An 18,501-nucleotide genomic window follows, 5' to 3' on the forward strand; every position below is an offset into this window, starting at 1 on the left:
TCACCTAGAAATACAAAATGTGTCGAATTAATTGGACAAAAGTGGTCATGCAATCAGATAAAGCATATGTGGTTAAAATAAAGGGAAGGGGGTTCAGAGCAATTCAAGCTGGTGGTGTCAAATGGCACTGAGATATAGCTGCTTGATTATTTTGTTCTGTAATTGCAAAAATTATGTACGAAAAAAATCTGCAGTCCATTTTTCTCTGCAGTATTTTGTAGAATATGAGATATCTTGCATACAAAGTTGACACATTATCCTGTGAGTGGTGTTAGGGTAAAGCTCATGGAGTGTTAAAAGGTTGTGTTCATTAAATTACATGCCAATCGGACCATTTTATATGGCTGTACCGAGTAGTTATAATTCGATGCAACTTTTTGTTCATGTCTATTCATTCAGCAGCACAAAGGGCCCAAAAACATAGTGCCCAGGTTACATCGCTGTCTCCGTCTCTCTCCTCTGCTCTCTGTTGTGTGTGTGTTTGTTTGAACGAGGGCAGGGCTGAGCTGCACGATGGAGGTGATGGGGGGGTAATGACATAATATATGATATATATTTGAAAACCTCAGCAGAAGCTCTGAATGTAAAAAAATTACCTTTGTTACAGCCCAACCACTATATTTTAAAAATTAAAATTTGGCTAAATGGGGGTGCTAAAGGAAAGGTCAGCAGGTCACAGGTGGATTAATTCTCTCTCTGATAAATGGCAATTGTCATATTTGTCATCAAGTCTCACCATTAGATTTATTGTCTATCACTGTCGTTCCTATTCAGTCACTCAGGACAAATTCAAATGAAAATCAAATTTCAGTACTATAAATGTCTGTACTCTACGAATCAAATGAGTATCTTCAAAAGTCAGTGTATATGTAGTACAAAATTAACTCAAACATTTTTGATACCCACTTAATTTGTCTAATTCATGCTAGTTTGGGCAGAACTTTGCAAAGCCTTTTTGCACCAAATGAAGACTGCGGAGCTCCGCTGGAACTGCATCTGGAATGATACTCTTCATTGCAGTGTGGAGATAAGGAATAATTGGGCCTGCTGCAGCTAATATCTCTTTCAGTGTACATATGACAGACTTAAAATATTTCCTATCCTTCAAAACAGACTAAAAGGCGATTTAGCTGTGCTGTTCTGACAGTGACTTCAGATAATGCTTGAGAGAGAAGGAAGACTAGCATCACGCAAAAGCATGTACGACACGTGCCATTCCATCATGGTGTGTTTTGTTTCGTCTAGGCAAGTTACCAGTACTCAAAATACAACTTCCAGTTAGACTGTAAATAAAGCTTGCTGTGAAACATTTCGGGTGACTGTGCAGTTTGGTTAGATTAAGGCACTAAAACGATTGGTTAGGTTTAAGATCACAGTTTGGGTTAAAATGAGTACTTCCTTAAAACAGTCAACAACGACTATTGGTTTCAAATGGGACCCAAGCCCCAGTCCCCTGTGTGAAAGTCCTGTACCTGCCTGCCTGCCCATCCATCCATCCCCACTCCTGTTGCTCCTGTTGAGTTTACTTCTGACACTGGATCAGCAGGTGTATTACTAGGCTGCTCATTTCACAGAAAACATGTTTCTGCAATTCCTCTTTCCTTGCGTCTTTTCTTTGCATTTCTCAATCAAGTGAGGGAAATGTGGATGAAATTAAATGAATTAAGATGTACCCTTTGACCAGAGTATCAAGTGCACATTTCTGACCTGATGGTGGTGCTAAGGGAATGTGGTCACATAAAACACTAATGGTGCTTTCAGACCAAAAGCGAAGTGAGTGTTGGGGGCGGTGCGTTTACACACAAAGTTAATGAAAATACGCAGAGAGCCACAATTTCCTGCCGGAGACGCGAAGGCCTTCATGTGAGTTGAAAATGTTCAACTTTAGCGAGAAAGTCGCATGACACGTGATAGCCTATAAGTGTTGAGATTGTCCGGATGTCACCGACGGCTTCAGACCGCTGTTTGTAGAGGACCAGGCCAACGGAGAACTGCTAAACTACGGGGAAAAGCCGAGGACAGAGTCAGGAGCAGCGCTGCAGCTTCTGGACGTATAAACACCCATAGTCGGTCTGGATTATGCTCTGACAACTACGTTTACGAGCCCAGAGTTAACTGCTTTTAATTAAATTATCTGTTTACTTTAGTTTTTGGGATTACAGCATTGAGTTATCTTCACTCGAGCTTCTCAGCAGCTAGCTTTCATCCGTTTCTGGTTCCACTGTTGTTGTTAGCGCAGGTTGGCACCCAGAGGTCTGCTGGACTACTACTTCATATTGATATAAAAACTGGACAAAGGACATTACTTGTAGAAAAGAAAGGGAGGAAGTTGAACTATCTGGTGACTTCAAAATTTGTGTTTTTGTAACTTTATTCCAGCTATCGTTGTGCTTTACCTTGAACAAGTAAGCGTAGCACGGCCCTGATCGATCCGAAGTCCATTCAGAAAACAAACATTTTAGAAGTTGTTGTCCTGCTGTCTTGCTGACAGACCTGACAAAGCATGAATTCATATGTTTAACAAATCTGTATCAAATTGTAGTTATTTCGGCATCAGTTTGACCCGTTTATTGCTATTTAATTACAACAAAATGTTTACTTTGGGTTCATACAGCTGTAGTGATCACAAGCTGTGTTCATTCGTGTTATCACATTATGTGTGAACTTTTGGTAGTTGTCCAGCGATAAAACCCCCTTGAGGAAAGCGTTGCGAGGATTAAATTCACGTTTGGTCTGAATGCACAGTAAGAATCCTGTCCACAACAAATGTCATGGCAATGTGGTCAGTAGTGAAATAATGTGATAAAATAGATCTTGCTCTGACATGCCAACAGATAAATTGCACTGTACAGCTTTGAGAACCAGAGCTGAAACCATGCCTGGTGAAGGTTTAAAGAAATCCAATGTGGATATGGATTAACACCCATTCTGGTGCTGCTGAGCATGTAGTGTAACAAATAACCCCTATTACTGCACTCAAGTTGTAAACACACTCAAAGACTGCATTAAGATCATTTTAACATAATATTTTGACAAAAAACACAAATAAGCGTAGTGTTTATTGTCCTCTCATAATGCAACTATGATGCCTCCTAGTGTATTACCGGCAAAGTTACAGCCACATTTCTAAAATCCTGTACAGCAGAAGATTTTCTGATTAAAGTTATTCTTCAACTATGACTATTAGAGGACAGTGTAAACCATGTTTTTCATCCAAAAAAACCTGATGTATGTTTCGAGGTTTCACATTCTTCTGAAAACTAATAAACCAATGTGCAGCACTGTGAAAGTGTTACAAAGCATCTGTTGTTCACTGCACTCAGGACCCAGCCCAGTCACATAGAAATATCAGACCTCCCCTCCTGAGGACTGCCGCTAATAAACTGAGGTGGACATGAAATGAAATGAAATTTAGTTCCACTATTCTGCTATCTATAATACTCCATCATGTCTCCATCACACTGATCATCTGCACATTTCTGACTATCCATCATGCTTGGCTGAGTGAGGTGGTTGGAGGGCTTCCTGTTGTACTGCACTTTACATACAGATACAAAATATCTTTTCAACATGAGAAAAGGGGAGGAGGCAACTAATCAAATTAAGATCTTACATAAATATGTACATATTGATGATTTTTGGTCTTAATAAAAGAATAGTTTGAGATTTTGGGAAATACACTCGCTTTCTTGCTGAGAGTTGATATCAAACACAAACAGCAGCAGGTCTGGAACAAAGCTTTAACACACACAGTTATGCAAGTAGAATTTGGGTAAAAATAAACTAGTAAATCTGACTTGCTAGAGAGAGAGAGAATAGCTTATTACTAGAAATTAGAATTGATCTGCACCAAACCTACAGCTGCTCCACTGCACAGTGGCCATTAGTAAATGAAAGTGTGGCATCTGTGTTTATGTGACAGATGAAGCACTATGAATTTGAATGAATGAATCAGCATGGAGCTTGGGCCCGGCGCCACGTGCGGTCTTAGGGCACTTAATGCCCTCAATTGTATTTTTTGTCCCCTCTGCTTCAGCTTCATTTATCTGTATCAAAATAGCAAAATCAACAAAATTATGGGCCGAGATACAGATACGAGATACATATCGCTTAGCTGTTGTTTCTGAACAATGGATAGCACTGTTTGTTGTGTGTTTAGGGGGTTTATGCGCTGCATACAAAGTTAAAGAATTGCCTGTGTGTTTCCTGGCTTGTTTGCTTAGCCATAAAATGCAATTCAGGAAGAAGGATGGATATCAGAACGCGGTTTTGTAAGAAAAAAACAAAGCACAGTAGAGACCCCAGCCAAGGCCAGTAGCCCCAGCAGCAATGATACCACTGGTATCAAGCTAGCTCCACCAGTTGCAGAAGAAGTTACTCTGGCAGTGGCTCCTTCCACTCGAGCATGATCAGAATGGCAATTTTGGGGCACCTGCTACCCAGATAGTTAATGCCAGAAAGATTGGTCTAATGGCAGGGAGTGGCTTTAAGATTCACCAGATGCTGATGCTGCCTTTTTGCTTTCCACGTCAGTAGTTTAGTATTGGATGTAGTACTAATGCTGATAAAGCCTTTACACAAGCCAACTTCTCTAATTTGAAATGTGAAACCAAAGATTTTGCGAGACATGCATCCAGAAAGGACCATTTGAAATGCATTGCTCTCTGAATGGAATTCTGTGGCCATAGTGCGACAGGATCTAAAGTCTCCACACTTGTTAACAACTGGCAAGGACTCGCTTAGAAAAGGCTACAGGACTAAAGGTGGACTGGTCACCTGGCCACTGTGTCAGTCATCTTTAACAGTTATGACGCTGTTGTGCAGTTCCTCGCAGAGATTGACAGTAGTGGCCTTCACACAGAACTAAGAACAGAGGCAGCAGGGCTCCTAAAAGTATTCCAAGACCCCCGCTGCAGGATTAATGCAGTTATGGTCCACAAAATCCAAAAAAGTGTTACAGGATGAAAAAACAGACCTCTACATTGGAGTGACGGCTGTGAAAAGTGCTTTGGATTGCTTGGAGAAGCTCAGGAGTGACTTGGAGTTTCAAACCATTTGGGCACAGTGTGCCACCGGCGACCCACATGACGCATCAGAAACAGCAGCTCCTCCGCCAAGTATGTGGTAGATGTCACTGTAGGGCAGCATGAAAGAGGAAGTGAGGCTGAGTGCAAGCGGCTCCTCTTCTGCACACCGGACAGTTTTATTGGGGAGGCGAACAGAAGATTTAATGAACAAAACAGCCAGCTGGTTGAGGTGCCCATGACACAGATAGTCCCCACTTGGAAGTGCAGAAGGTGCAACCACTGCTGGAGCTCAACACAGCTTTGGTGGAATCTGTTTGATGCACTTTTTCTGCTCTACCTTCCTGCAGCGCTACTCTGGGTCTCTCTCCACCATGCCAGCCCTGATTACTGCACTTACCCATGGAGTGATTTTCGGAGGATCTGTCCTCAGCGACATGTGAGAACACCTTTTCACCACTAACTAATGAGATTATGAAATCACTTAGAAATCACTTCATCCTGAAGCCCGGCCTGATGGAGCTTGGCATTTATACTGTACTGTGCAAAAGTCTGCTCTCAAAATAGACATGTAATAGATCACATTTATCAATTACCAAATGCAACAACAAAGTGAACAGAAAAAAATTCTAAATAAAAAATATTTGGTGTGGCCACCCTTTGCCTTCAGAACAGCATCCGAACTCCCCACAGTCCTTCTGTGGGTTTAGGCAGCCTCAGTTGCTTCTCTCTCTTTATGTAATCCCAGACAGACTCCATGCACTGTGGGGGCCAAACCATCACTTCCACGACTCCTTTTTGTTTTTTATGCTGAAGATATTTCTTAATGACTTTCACTGAATGTTTGGGGTTGTTGTCATGCTGCAGAAAAAAATTTGGGGCCACTCAGATGCCTCCCTAATGGATAAGGATCTGTCTGTACTTCTCAGCATTGAGGAGACCATTCATTCTGACCAAACCCCCAATACCATTTGTAGAAGTGCAGCCCCAGACTTGCACAGAACCTCCACCATGCTTTACTGTTTCCTGCAGACACTCTTCTTGTACCGCTCTCCAGCCCTTCAGCGAACAACCTGCCTTCAGCTACAGCCAATCATTTAAAATTTTGACTCATCAGTTCAGAGCACCTGCTGCCATTTTTCGTCTCCTGTGTTTCCTGTGTTTCTATGCATAGTTGAGTCGCTTGTCCTTGTTTCCATGTCGGAGATATGCTGTTTTGGCCACTTTGGACCAGACTTTGCCGGACAGTAGAACTGATGCTGTTTGAAGGCAAAGGGTGGTCACACCAAATATTGATTTGATTTAAATTTTTCTTCTGTTCACTCACTTTGCATTTTGTTGATTGATAAACATATCTATTAAAATTTTGAACACATTCTTACTTTACAGCATTTTTTCATACCTGCCTAAGAGTTTTGCACAGTCCTATTTATATATTTAGTATATTTAAATGCAGGGTTGGGAGGATTACTTTAAAAATGTAATCCTGTACAATTACAAATTACTTGTTAAAAAATGAGTCATGTAAAAAATCAGTAATGTAATCCAAGTACCACAAAATAAAAGTAATTTAATCTGATTACTTTTAGTTACTTCAATGCCAAATAAGCAAATGAAGACAAGAGAAGTATCAGTGATGCATTGTCTGCGCAGTGTATTTTTAGAGAAACATGTACAAAATCTTCCCTTCCCATGAAATCAGATTCCATGTTTAAATGTTTTTATATGATATGCTTTGCACTATGTCACCAGTAACGCAGTCTCTGGCCCATCAATGACAAAAAAAAATGTGTTTGTCATTTGGAAAAGCATTTTAAAATGTTAAATAACTCATTCTGCACTTGATGTATTCATTTAGCGTCCAATGAAAAGACATATTTGATGGAGAAAAATTTGAAATAAGGAGAGAAATATTTTCTAGTTTTCTCTCTGATGTCCCCTGCTGCTCTGTCTCAACTCTGTGATTCACAGTTTCCTGATGGACAGACAGATGTACTTGTGGCTGGAGTTAGTTAACAGTTAACTAGCTGCTGTTATTAGCTCAGTTAGCTGTGCAGCCACTGGTCAGATTATCTTACTCTGCCCCGAACTGGGAGATCGGAGCACCGGAGGAGTGTTGGTGTTTACCATAGACTGTATAAAGGTGTTTACGCCTTTACTCAAGCACTGAAGTTTTCAGGACAGGGGCGGGGGCCCAGCAGGGACGGATGGAGCGGTGAGGCTCCTGACTGGGAACCGGAGCAGGCGTGCGGGCAACGAAACCTCGCTCAGCAGCCTCCCAGTGAACACAGCATCAACAGGACCGAACAGCCTCGGAGACCAACAGGGAATCCAGTAGCCTAGTGAGATGATCTACACAGAGCTTCCTGATGGACACTGCGTTTTCTGTTTCATGGAAACTTTCTGCTTAAAGTAATCCCGATGAGTAATCCCCAAGTTTACAGAATGTACCTGATTACGTCTATTTTCCATTTACTGTAACGGAATACTTTTTTGTATCCTCATTATGTAACGTGCATGTACATGTAATCCGTTACTCCCCAACCCTGATATGACATATATATATATATATATATATATACAGAGACAGAAAGAGAGAGAGATTAAGAGAATGGATATATCGACTTCCCCATGACAACTAGGCTACTTTTTCTATATTCAATCAAAAAGACAACTGTCAAAAATTCTTTCTCATGTTACTATGGCATGGAGCTTTAGCAAATGAAGACAATAGAGAGGCAGACATGAGTGAGTGTAAACTTCTTATTATTCTTACTCATTTGTAGGAGAAAATAAAATGATTTACCTTTCAAGTCTATGCATCATGTCAGCTTCCTCCAGAATACTCTTCAAGCCTGTATCTTTCTTCACATGTGAAAATTCTATATTTTTTGCCTGTGTGCGTGTTTGGTGTCAGTCGATGGTTAAAGCCAGGTCGGCAGCATAGCCATGCTGTAGTCTGCACACTGTCCAACACAGTGCCCTGCTACTACTTACTGAGCTCCATCACACCCACAGAGACATACGTGGGAAACAGCACTGTCACCTTCAAAATAAAAGTACAAGACTTATTTTGGAATTAGACTTATCTTGGATTAGAATCAGGTTTTATTATAGGTTTGAATTTCATACAGATCGTGAAAGGTATAGGATAAAACCAACAACAAAGACACACAAATCATTTTCCATTGTCTAATATATAACACAACGATTACTCATACATAGGCTGACTGGAGGATATATTTTATCTCTGTATAGCGCCTTTTGACCACTCAAAGCGCTTTTACACTACATCGCATTCACACACATTCATTCATACACTGGCGGAACAGCCACCAGGGGCAATTCAGGGTTCAGTATCTTGCCCAAGGACACTTTGACATGCAGCTTAGGGGAGCCAGGACTGAACCACTGACCTTCCGATTAATGGCCAACCCGCTCTACCTCCTAAGCCACAGCCGCCCCAATTGTTGGGTCTTCATAATTGTTGGGCTTCCATTTAGATTAAAACCACAAAAGACAAAACGGTAGACGGTAGACGGATGTTTTCCATATGCTGGTGACCTCATGGAAGTTATTATTAATCTACATTTTTAACATACCACGCTATATAATAAATATATTGTGCGTTATAAATGTAAATGTAAATACAGATTATTATTTGCAATTTGCACTAATTATTTAATCCACATTGGTGCTTTGCCATTGTATGACTCATTTACTATATAAGTGACTGATTGTTGATTTTACCTTTCAGTGGAGTCACTCATATATAGTATGGGCCGACTGAGCTGCAGCACTGTAGGGGGAGAATGGCACCACCTGATTGAATTCAACATTTTAACATTTGCAACATTCATACAGGAAGTGAAGGTACCCTTGTTGGGGCACTGGAGAAGTGACAAAATGGGGGAGCTTCCGCCTGCTTCTTCTTCAGTTCAAACTACAAACAAACCCTCAGCTGATCATGTAAGTAACTGACCCTGTTCCTATCAGACACAGATGTATTATATTTTAAGCTTTGGCAATATTGTTTTTGACATTCATGCCAATAAAGCTTAACTGAATTGAATTGAATTGAGAGCGAGAGATAGCTCTCTGTGCCACCACTGTTTCCCTGCCTCCACACACATCACTTCATATTGTATGTTTGTAGTGACAGAGCTCAGGGCCAGTTTGGACTGAAGAGCCACTGATGCCTTGGCTATGGGAAGGGGCCACATAAGCTACCAAAGATGGCTCTATAAGTGTAGAATAACTGAAGTCTTTTTCAACTCCATCCAAATCCAAATACTTGCCACACCATGACTCGGGTAGACAGCGTTTGTTCATGTTATTGTTATTTCATGTCAACTCAAAGACAAAGTCTGTAAACATAGGCAGGTGGTTTTTCTCCATTGTTGGCCCTGGGGAAAGAAAAAACAATCGTGAAACAGCAATTCTACCTCTGTTACAGGGAGAAAAAAAAGTGTTGTCCTGTCTAGCCAACGCAGCAGCACCAGTTCTCTGGCCCGACAATAAAGCCTCCTAGCTAAAGCTGCTGCTGGCTAGGCTCTTGGAGCGATCTGGTTTCAACTCGGCTAACCTCTCAACATATTCTATAAGGTCCCAGATACATTTGGATTCACTGGAGCCATATGTTGGATATCCTGACACCCACCAACACCAGCACCAACTGGAACAGCTAGGTTGATTTCGAGCCATTTCCTGCCGGTGCTAATGAAACACAGAACTAACTAGCTGGAGCTAAATATCTCAGGGTGAGGTGTTCTTAGTTAGGTGAAAAGTGTAACAACTGAGGGATGACTTTGGTCAGAAGGACAGAATGTGTGTCCTCCTCACAAACATCACCAAAGATCATCTGCCTTCAAGACCTGAATAGAGGTGTCAACAGTCAGGCTACATGAGGTGATATCCCAAACTATATGTGTTGTAACCAATGAGTAGTCAGTAAGGGAGCCGAAAATGTCAAAACTAGAACGTGAAATAGTTTTATTTTGAAATTTGTGAGAGGAAGTAATGATTCATATAGGCTCTAGTTTGACAATTCATCCTCAAGGCACCTCTGGCAGTAGCTGCCTCCTGTGTGCTCCAGTCCCTTGTTCTTGTCAAAGCTGGTGTTTAAGGGAAGCATCTGCCACTGCACACACACTTGATACACTCACTCACACACATATCAATGCACCTGGGGTCCAGAGACATCAAGAGGAATATACAGTAAGAGGTCCAAGTAAATCAAGAAATAATTTAATTTACTATATATTTACACAGCAAGATGATAATGATTAAATCCAGCCACAGGTCACAAAAAAGGCAAAACCCAAACTGTCTCCTGAACATCACTGAAATGAAATGTACACACCATAACTGGTGTTTACAAAGCTGGTCTGAATAGCTTCAATTGAACTTCTTCAGTAAGCTCTTGCTGGTCATACTGGGTTCCCTGCTGCAGAGACCTGTTCAGTACCTGGATTTGTCTTTGTGATGTTTTCCCCTGTTGTCCAATGTGAGATGTGAATCAGAGAAGATTTTTCTATGGGAAGCACGACTGACCCCCTGTATTTAGTCTAGACAGTGAAGTAACAAATAAGCAAAAAAAACAATATAGTTTCAATATGGAATTTCATGTTAATTATATTATTCGTGTTAATTCATCCATGTCAATTTCATAATAACCTTACTTTCAGATAAATTATCAGAATAATAAATTCAGAAAACCTAGTAGGGTATGAGGCCTTGTCATAAGACACTGTCACTGCTGCCACCTAGTGGCTAGCAGCTGGAAAGACGCTATATAAACTGTATCATCAGTAACTTCAGTGCCAACTGAATCAGTACCAGAAATGTAGTCAGTTAGTGTTAAGTGTAAATAGGACAAGAAAATTAGTATTTTTTACTGTGTATACAAATTTCTCCTGAAGTTGAAAAAAGGTTTCAACAACAATAATAAATAAAGTGAAACTATGTGACTGCTTTCTTCTGCATTTATATCCATTTGGATCAATCTAGCAAGATGTAATGATAAAATAGGTCATCATGCATTCCAGAATGCTAATAATTAAATGTGACTTTAATTTAATGCATTAAACCTGCTTAATTACTTTTAGAGACCAAACCACAATATGTAATATTATGTTAATAATACTGATCATAGAAGCTATATAACCAGAGACAAAAAATATAAAATAATAGGCTACATTATGTGAATAGCATCAAGGGCACCAAATGACAACTTTTATAGATTTAGAGAGTCGTAAATATATATTATTTAACATACTGCTGATTAACTTATTATGTGCTAATTAATCTGATTACAATAGGGAAATAACCAGAGTAATAAAGTATTCACATACAAAAGATATTTACAAACAAACTGATTATACCAGGTATATAACAGTGAGAAAAATGATAGTACTAGAAAATACATTTAAAAATGTTCTATTAAGATTGGGACATGTGCCAGGATGTAGTAGGGCTGTTAAAAATGGCGAGCTTTTTCCCCCATAAAATGAAATTAATTAATTTAACCAGTAATAGCCTCAGAAAGGCTAACTAGAAATATGCGGCATGAAAGAACAATCTAATGCTACTGTTTTACAGAATACATTTTATAATCAGAGCACACACATAGGAATCTAGCACCAGCTGCTTCCTAGTTAGTTTGTTAAACTTCCTGAGTAAGCAATATTTCTAGTCTTTTTTCCCAAAATCATTATATAAGATTCCTTTCAAATGGCAGTTGGATCAAGTGGGCTTTTCTCGGATGCAGCATGCTCGATCTGTGCTGAGTGATGTTGGTTAGCACTGGAAAGGTGTTCTCGCACATCGCTGAGGATGCACCAAAAGTCCCTCCATGGTTCAGTGCTGTTATCACAGTAGCGCTGCAGGATGGCAGAAGGGGTCCACTTATCCTCAGTAGAGTGGGCCATTTCAGACTGCAAAAAGTGGCAAGCTGCAGAAAACAGATTCTGAAAGCTGGCATGGTGAACTCCAGCTAGTGTTGTAGTCAAGAACATCCAAAGTGAGACTAAGTCATGACCAAAACTAGACTGAGACAAGACCAAGAATTTGACAATTTGAGGCCCCATCCACACTGGTTTTAAAACGGAGACTTCTGCTACGTTTGCACCTCCCATCCAGACTAAAACGGCGAAAACGGAGACGTTTGAAACATTTGAAAACGCTGCCGACCCTGTTTTTCGTTTTGAAACTCCAAAGGGCGTTTTAGTGAAGACGGGCAAAAACAGAGGACTTTAGAAACAATGACGCAGACGCTCACGTTTGGCTCTCTGATTGGGTCTTATCAGTCATGCAAAGTAGAAACAGGATGCTACTGACAGAGTTTTTGATTTGGTATTTTTATTCAAATATTTTGGACTGTACAAATAAAACTTGCATGTTGCCGTATTTACTTTGTGATGACTCCCAGTCTGTTTTCCTTCGCCACAGCCACTTTGAACTCCAGTGTTACATTCAGTAACAGTCCCAGCTCGTTATTGGTCCATGCAAAATAAAATATGGTGCGTTTCTTTGTCTGTAGTACTTTATTCTTTCACCATATCTTCTGTAACTATTGAATAGACTATCTGCTTCATGTTTACACCGCCATGCACATGCGCAGTGTACTTGAACAGCCACTAGATGTGTGTCGTTTTAGTACAGACGGAGATTAACTCTGCAAGCAGCTAAAACGCTAGCGTGGACAAAGATCAGTACCACGTTGCTTAGCTTTAATATCAGGAGCTGTATGCAGCTGACATTAGCTAAAGTTGATGTAACTCACACATTTGCTACATAGCTTTATGTGGCCTGTCTTTTCATTGTTTGTCACAAGCACAAAGGTAACTTAGGAACAAGTGGTCACCACATGCACTTGAGAGCCAGCACAGCAGCTCCAGACTATGATACTCACAACTCTCCTGTTGCTATAGTCTCTGCAATGTCATCGCTGCTGCTGGGCCTGCTGGCTTTGGCCGGGGCAGATCGTGGAGTTTTCTTCATGGATCTGGGTTGCTACCCTGCCAATCATTGCTGGCTAGTGTAAAATGCACGTTATTGGCATGCCAGTGCATGAATGTCACCATAGACAAAACTCCGGTATACTGTCAAATACAGAATACAGAAAGAGGCAAGGGCTTAAATGTAATGGACATTCTTTTATATGTAAATGTCCCACACTCCAGCTTTAAAATAAAAATTTTTATTGCATAATAAAATCAATCCTGCACAATTTAATCCCGTTATAATTGTTTCTATTAAATAAATTGAAGGAAATGTGGAGAAATTGCTTTACCCAGGGAGTGCTACGTTTTTGGACTATGAAACATGAGTTTACCCGCTCACACATGGATGGGTCTTCTCCACCCTTGCAGGATGGGAAATTGACTTTAAAGACACTTCTCACCATCTGCCACAAGGTCCAGGAAGCAATGTCAATTGTCTGCTTTAAGATTTGAGGCCTCTACTACCACCTATGAGAACTCGTTTTCTGCAGCCCGAAGTAGTCAATGTTGACATTTTTGAAGGTGGTTTGTCAGGCAAGAGTCTGTCTTCAGGTATGTCTGCAATCTTCTGTCCGAGAGTCTTGAAATCCCTAAATCACTTTTTGTCAGATGACTACTCCTATTCACACTGCTACTTCGCTGCAGTGTGGAAATCTTTTCCTGAAACTGTTAGCGTTGGCTGAAATTGATGATCTCCATCTCAGCTCCTGTCAAGTCTTCCACAGTCACAGCATTCCTTTTCATTGTTGACTTGTTATTATGTTTCCTCTACTTCACAGTCCCCTGAGAGATGAGATCTGTTTGTGAATGTGCTTTGTTTTTCCTTAACTAATCTATGCTCGTAACATCATAACAATACATTGAGTGCATTTAGCAGTTTGTGGGTGCAGGCTCAGCAATGTGAGCACAGCAAAATTTCTTGGATGATAATGTAAACGGTTAGGGAGCTAGACTGAATATTATAAATGAGATTGTTGCCACATTTATAGTTAGAGTGTAGTAAGTAACCTTAATGTAACTTAGCCTATCCTATGGGTCTTCCACTGTGTGTTGCTGTCCTGCGCCGTTATGTTGTATTATTGTATATTATGTGGGTCCCATAAGTTACAGCGACTGAGCTGGGCAAAGAAACTAAATTTAAATTGAACGTTACGAAGCAAACAACGCCAGATCCATGCTAATCTCGAAGCCCCCTAGTTCTGTGAGCCAATGTGGTTTGAGCACGAGAAGTAGTATGAAGTAGGCTAGGCTATGTAAAAACCTTTCTAGTACACTGTAATCTGTTTTTGAACAAATCTGATAACCACTCCAGTTGCTGAATCTTCACTCATGTTAGATCTGCACTGTCGGTTGCAAATACTTTTCTAGCCTATTAGCTTACTGTTATAATACAGCCTGTCTAGTTTTGCAACAAATGCTGTTGTAATAAACTTATGTGTGATCAGTAACCAACATTATAACTAAAACACCATTCTGTTTTCTTTCTCATTTTCCTGATCCTTATTATTATTATATAATAGATATCTTGCAGATTAGTAGGCTTATGTCTGTGGCAGTGGTGGACAAAGTATTCAGGTCCTTTAAGTAAAAGTACTAATACCACACCGTAAAAAATACTCACAAGTAAAAGTACTTCATTGAAAATGTTACTTAAGTAAAAGTGTGTACGTATAATCAGGTAAATTTACTTAAAGTATTTAAAAATATCACATGAGAACCAACGTACTGATCTCAGATCTATTGTTTTTTTAGTAACTTTTTTAAAGTCATCTTTATTGCAAAAAAGGGGGTTACAATTCAGATGCGACTTATAAAGATATACATAACAGTATACAAATACATATTACAAAATTATTTTTTTTCCTGCTGAATTTACATTTATGAATGTGGAATTTTGCCAAAAGAATTAATACATGTAGAATGAAGAACATATTTTCTTTACTTTGACTTCTATAAAAGCAAAATACCACATTCTCCCACAATAAGGTAAAGTCTTTATAAATATGGTCTATGTTGAATCTGCTCAAGTTTTGCCAAAATGTTCTGGTGTGTAATACCAAAAGAGGTGCAAAACAGTTTCTGGGCGGTCTTCAAAAAAAGAACAGTTTATACTGATGTCTCTTTTAAATTTAACCATGTAATGATTAGCAGGGTGATGTCTGTGAATGACTCTGAACACTTCCTTCACCTTGTCATCTCAGATCTATCGTCAGCCACTTCCACCTCTCCCGGTTGTCGTATGTTGATGACGTTGAGGAAATGGCCGCTCTCGCCGTGTCTTGCGGGTAGTTTTATTTTCTCCACCATAGCGGTTAAATTAAACCGTATAAAATTTATTGCGGATTGTTACAAAACCAATATCAGCGGGAGAGGGCAGTTCGGAACGCAGCAGTGCCGTCTTTAAAGAGCTCCGGGTCGGCAAGGTGAATGAAAATGTGTGGTTGTTAGCAGCTAGCAGATTGTAGCTAAGCTTTTAGCTTAGCTGCAGCGGAGGCTGCATTGTTGAAAGACAGGCGAGTGTGCTACATTGTCTGCTTATTGCTAAAGCGGTAGTATCCGGTTAGTAATGCAATTAAGCCAACTGGTTTGTTTGTTTATATTCGTCAAGAAAGATTTGCTGTTCGGTGAGGGCAGTGTGGTCGTTGGTTAGCCAGCTCTTTTCACGTTGCCAAGTTATGGGCCTTGTTGCCACCTAGCGCGACCCAGCTATTAGAAGTGCTAACCTTACTAGATATGTTACGCTGCGGGTCAACTTTTGTATTTACAATTTTGGACATGCTGTCTAATTATGTAACACAAGTAGGGGAATAATGTCAAAGACTTTTAAATTAACGTTAAATGTGTACGCGTTTAGCTCCTACCATTGGCAATTGCTAGCTAGCTTGCTATAACGATAGCTTAGGTTTCTCCTTTGCTGTTGAATTAGCAGCGCTGGAAGCTAATGTTAACTTTTCTGTTGTCAATTATAAACTTGTGACTTCTTATTCTTATAAAAAGTGCTTTGTAAGTTAGTTGTAAGAAGTCCTAGACTTCTCTTATCCTGTTTGTCAGCAAGCTAGCCAGATTTTCTTTGCACAGGCAAACTCCAAATTACCGAAAAACAAACATTTATAGGTTGCTGTCATACATTTGTGTTATTTATTGCAATATATGTTGTACTGTATTGTGTAGCGTCTCGTATACCAAACTCAATCTGAAGGTTTAGCAATGCATTATTGGGTTTAGGATGTGTAAATACCCCTTTTTTTTCTGGGTGCATTATTTATATTTAGAGGCAACTTTATTGGTTAGTATGTATGTAGTAGTAGTAGTAGTAGTAGTAGGTTCTGAAATACTATTGTATACCTGATATATAACCTGGCTGATTTGTAAAGATGTTAAATGTACAGATTTTTTGATGGAGTTCTGTAAGATGTTCTTCCCATGAACATGCAGAAAGGCATATATTTACTATCAAAGTGCTGGCACAATTAGCATATTACGTGTTGATTGTTGTTGTTGTTTTTTTTTTTTTTTTACAGATTATTGTTTTTCTGTTTACATCAGAAAATTATCTAATGGATACTCCTGAAAGCCCTATCCAGTCCCCTCAGTCTCCTGAGGAGGAGGAGAAGGGCCTTTCTGACAGTGAGCTCCTAGATTCTCCTGATGAAGAGGAGGACGGGGTCATCTCAGACAGCGAGTTAGTCCATGGAGAGGAGAATGGGGCCCTGGGTGAGGAGGACGATGAGGAAGAGGCAGTGGAAAGCAGAGGAAGAGGTTTGGAGTTAGAGGAGGAGAGGGAAGAAGAGGATGAGGTGGTCCCTGACTTTGTCTCTGACCCAGAGGATGAGGAGCCTGTAGGAGAAACAGAAGGAATGGGCCTGAACGATGGGACCATTATCCTGGGGGGTGAAGACGGACCACACGGGGACCACTTAGAAGGGGAGGATGAGCGAGAAGGAGAAGATCAAGAGGATAGAGTCATTGACACCCCACAGTCTCCAGACTCAGAGCCAGAACAGGGCAAGAACTTCATTACTGAAGAGGACGGAGAAGATGGGGAAGGAGGATATAGTGACTACAGAAAGGATGCCTCATTAGAGCTTGAAACAGCTGATTTGGATGAGGAGGAGGAGGAGGAGGAAGACAAAAGCAAGGCCAAGGAAAAAGAGGATGAAAGAATGAGAGCTGAGGAAGAGGACAGGAGGAGAGCTGTCGTGGTGAGAGAGATGAAGGATGACTCAGCATCTGTTTCACGGGAGCTTGACGAGCACGAACTGGATTACGATGAGGAGGTCCCAGAGGAGCCCAGTATCCCTGTACATGAGGAAGATGAAGATGAAGAAGACCCAAAAGCAGAGGGAGAAGAAGAGGATGAGAGTGAAGACAAGATCAGTAAGAAGAAGGAGAAGAAACCAATCCTTCCCCCATCTCCTAAAGACAGTTTGAAGAGGACAGACAACTCCAAAGGGCCTGAGAGGATGCGCAGAGATTCCTTCCGAGACAAGAAGAAGGATGAAGATGATGGAGAGATTGACGAAGGAGAGATTGATGTAAGTGATCATAGTTTGGCAGGAAGTGTGAGGTTAATTCTTCTTTTAAAAAAAAAAAAAAAAAATGAATTAGAGGGTAAACCCCCCCAATGCACCATTTTATTTTCAAGGGGTTCCTCGTGTACAATACATTAAAATAAATTAAACAATCCCAATGACACAAAACAATCAATCTAGTAACATTAACATGGATATACACATTACGGCTCTCCCTTCATCCCAAACTACACCCACTACCTTTCTTAGAAGTGTTTATCTATCTATCTATCTATATATCTCTATCTATCTATCTATCTATCTATCTATCTAGATAGATAGAACAAGAACAATGAATGGGCCCTTGCACCTTTACGAAGGTCAGGAGGTGCTGCAACCGTGGTGCAGTTGACAGAGGGCCATGAATTTGCACACATTTTGGAAGCTGATCAAAGGAATTAAACGTCACTTTGTATGTCCCCTATGTGGTGCTAGAGAACACCCATTAATTACACGTTATGTTCCGGTACATCAAGTGTGGACCACACCATTAAAAGGGCTTACTCCATGTTGCCTGTAGGGCACGCGGCAACCATAAGTTGTAATTGGCATGTAGATATGCTCTGAGCGGGAGTCTTATAAAATATGTAGTTTGGGCCAGATTGGACAACGTATAATGAAGTCAGAACAACTTCCTGTTTCATGGCAAAACATTGAACACTGACAAAAAGTTCAACAAAATGTCACAGTTAGCGGAACTTCTCATCTCAAAGGTCTTTAGATTGCACTGCAAAAATCTGAAGTCAATCCAATTAATTCTGTAGGAGAGAGAGAGTTTGTTGGACCCTGTAAGTAATTAAAAATGGTCTAAAATTGCACTTTCAAATGGCAGACTTCCTGTTGGGTTTAGGGGGCTGCTCCAAAAGGCTTTTTTGTGTGTCTTGGGATGTTCTGCCACAAAGC

At 40.4% G+C, this 18,501-nt stretch overlaps 1 protein-coding gene across 9 annotated transcripts in view; it reads left to right on the forward strand.

The window, feature by feature from the left end:
- Window positions 1-15,267: 15,267 nt before the first annotated feature.
- The window catches only part of zc3h18 (zinc finger CCCH-type containing 18), a 40,914-nt gene continuing 37,680 nt past the window's right edge, over window positions 15,268-18,501 (forward strand). For 7 of the 9 annotated variants that reach the window (XM_038705411.1, XM_038705416.1, XM_038705417.1 and 4 more), the window contains exon 1: window positions 16,574-17,562. In XM_038705411.1, the coding sequence (XP_038561339.1) occupies window positions 16,585-17,562 (978 nt within the window). In that variant the 5' untranslated portion in view covers window positions 16,574-16,584. Of the gene's footprint in view, window positions 15,451-16,548; window positions 17,563-18,501 lie in introns of those variants that run through there. The other 2 variants (XM_038705415.1, XM_038705414.1) reach the window with 2 other exon arrangements.

This window comes from Micropterus salmoides, unplaced genomic scaffold, assembly GCF_014851395.1.
Source record: "Micropterus salmoides isolate LMB-PRFRI ecotype aquatic unplaced genomic scaffold, ASM1485139v1 Ms_hic_scaffold_8, whole genome shotgun sequence".
Taxonomy (NCBI): Eukaryota; Metazoa; Chordata; class Actinopteri; order Centrarchiformes; family Centrarchidae; genus Micropterus; species Micropterus salmoides.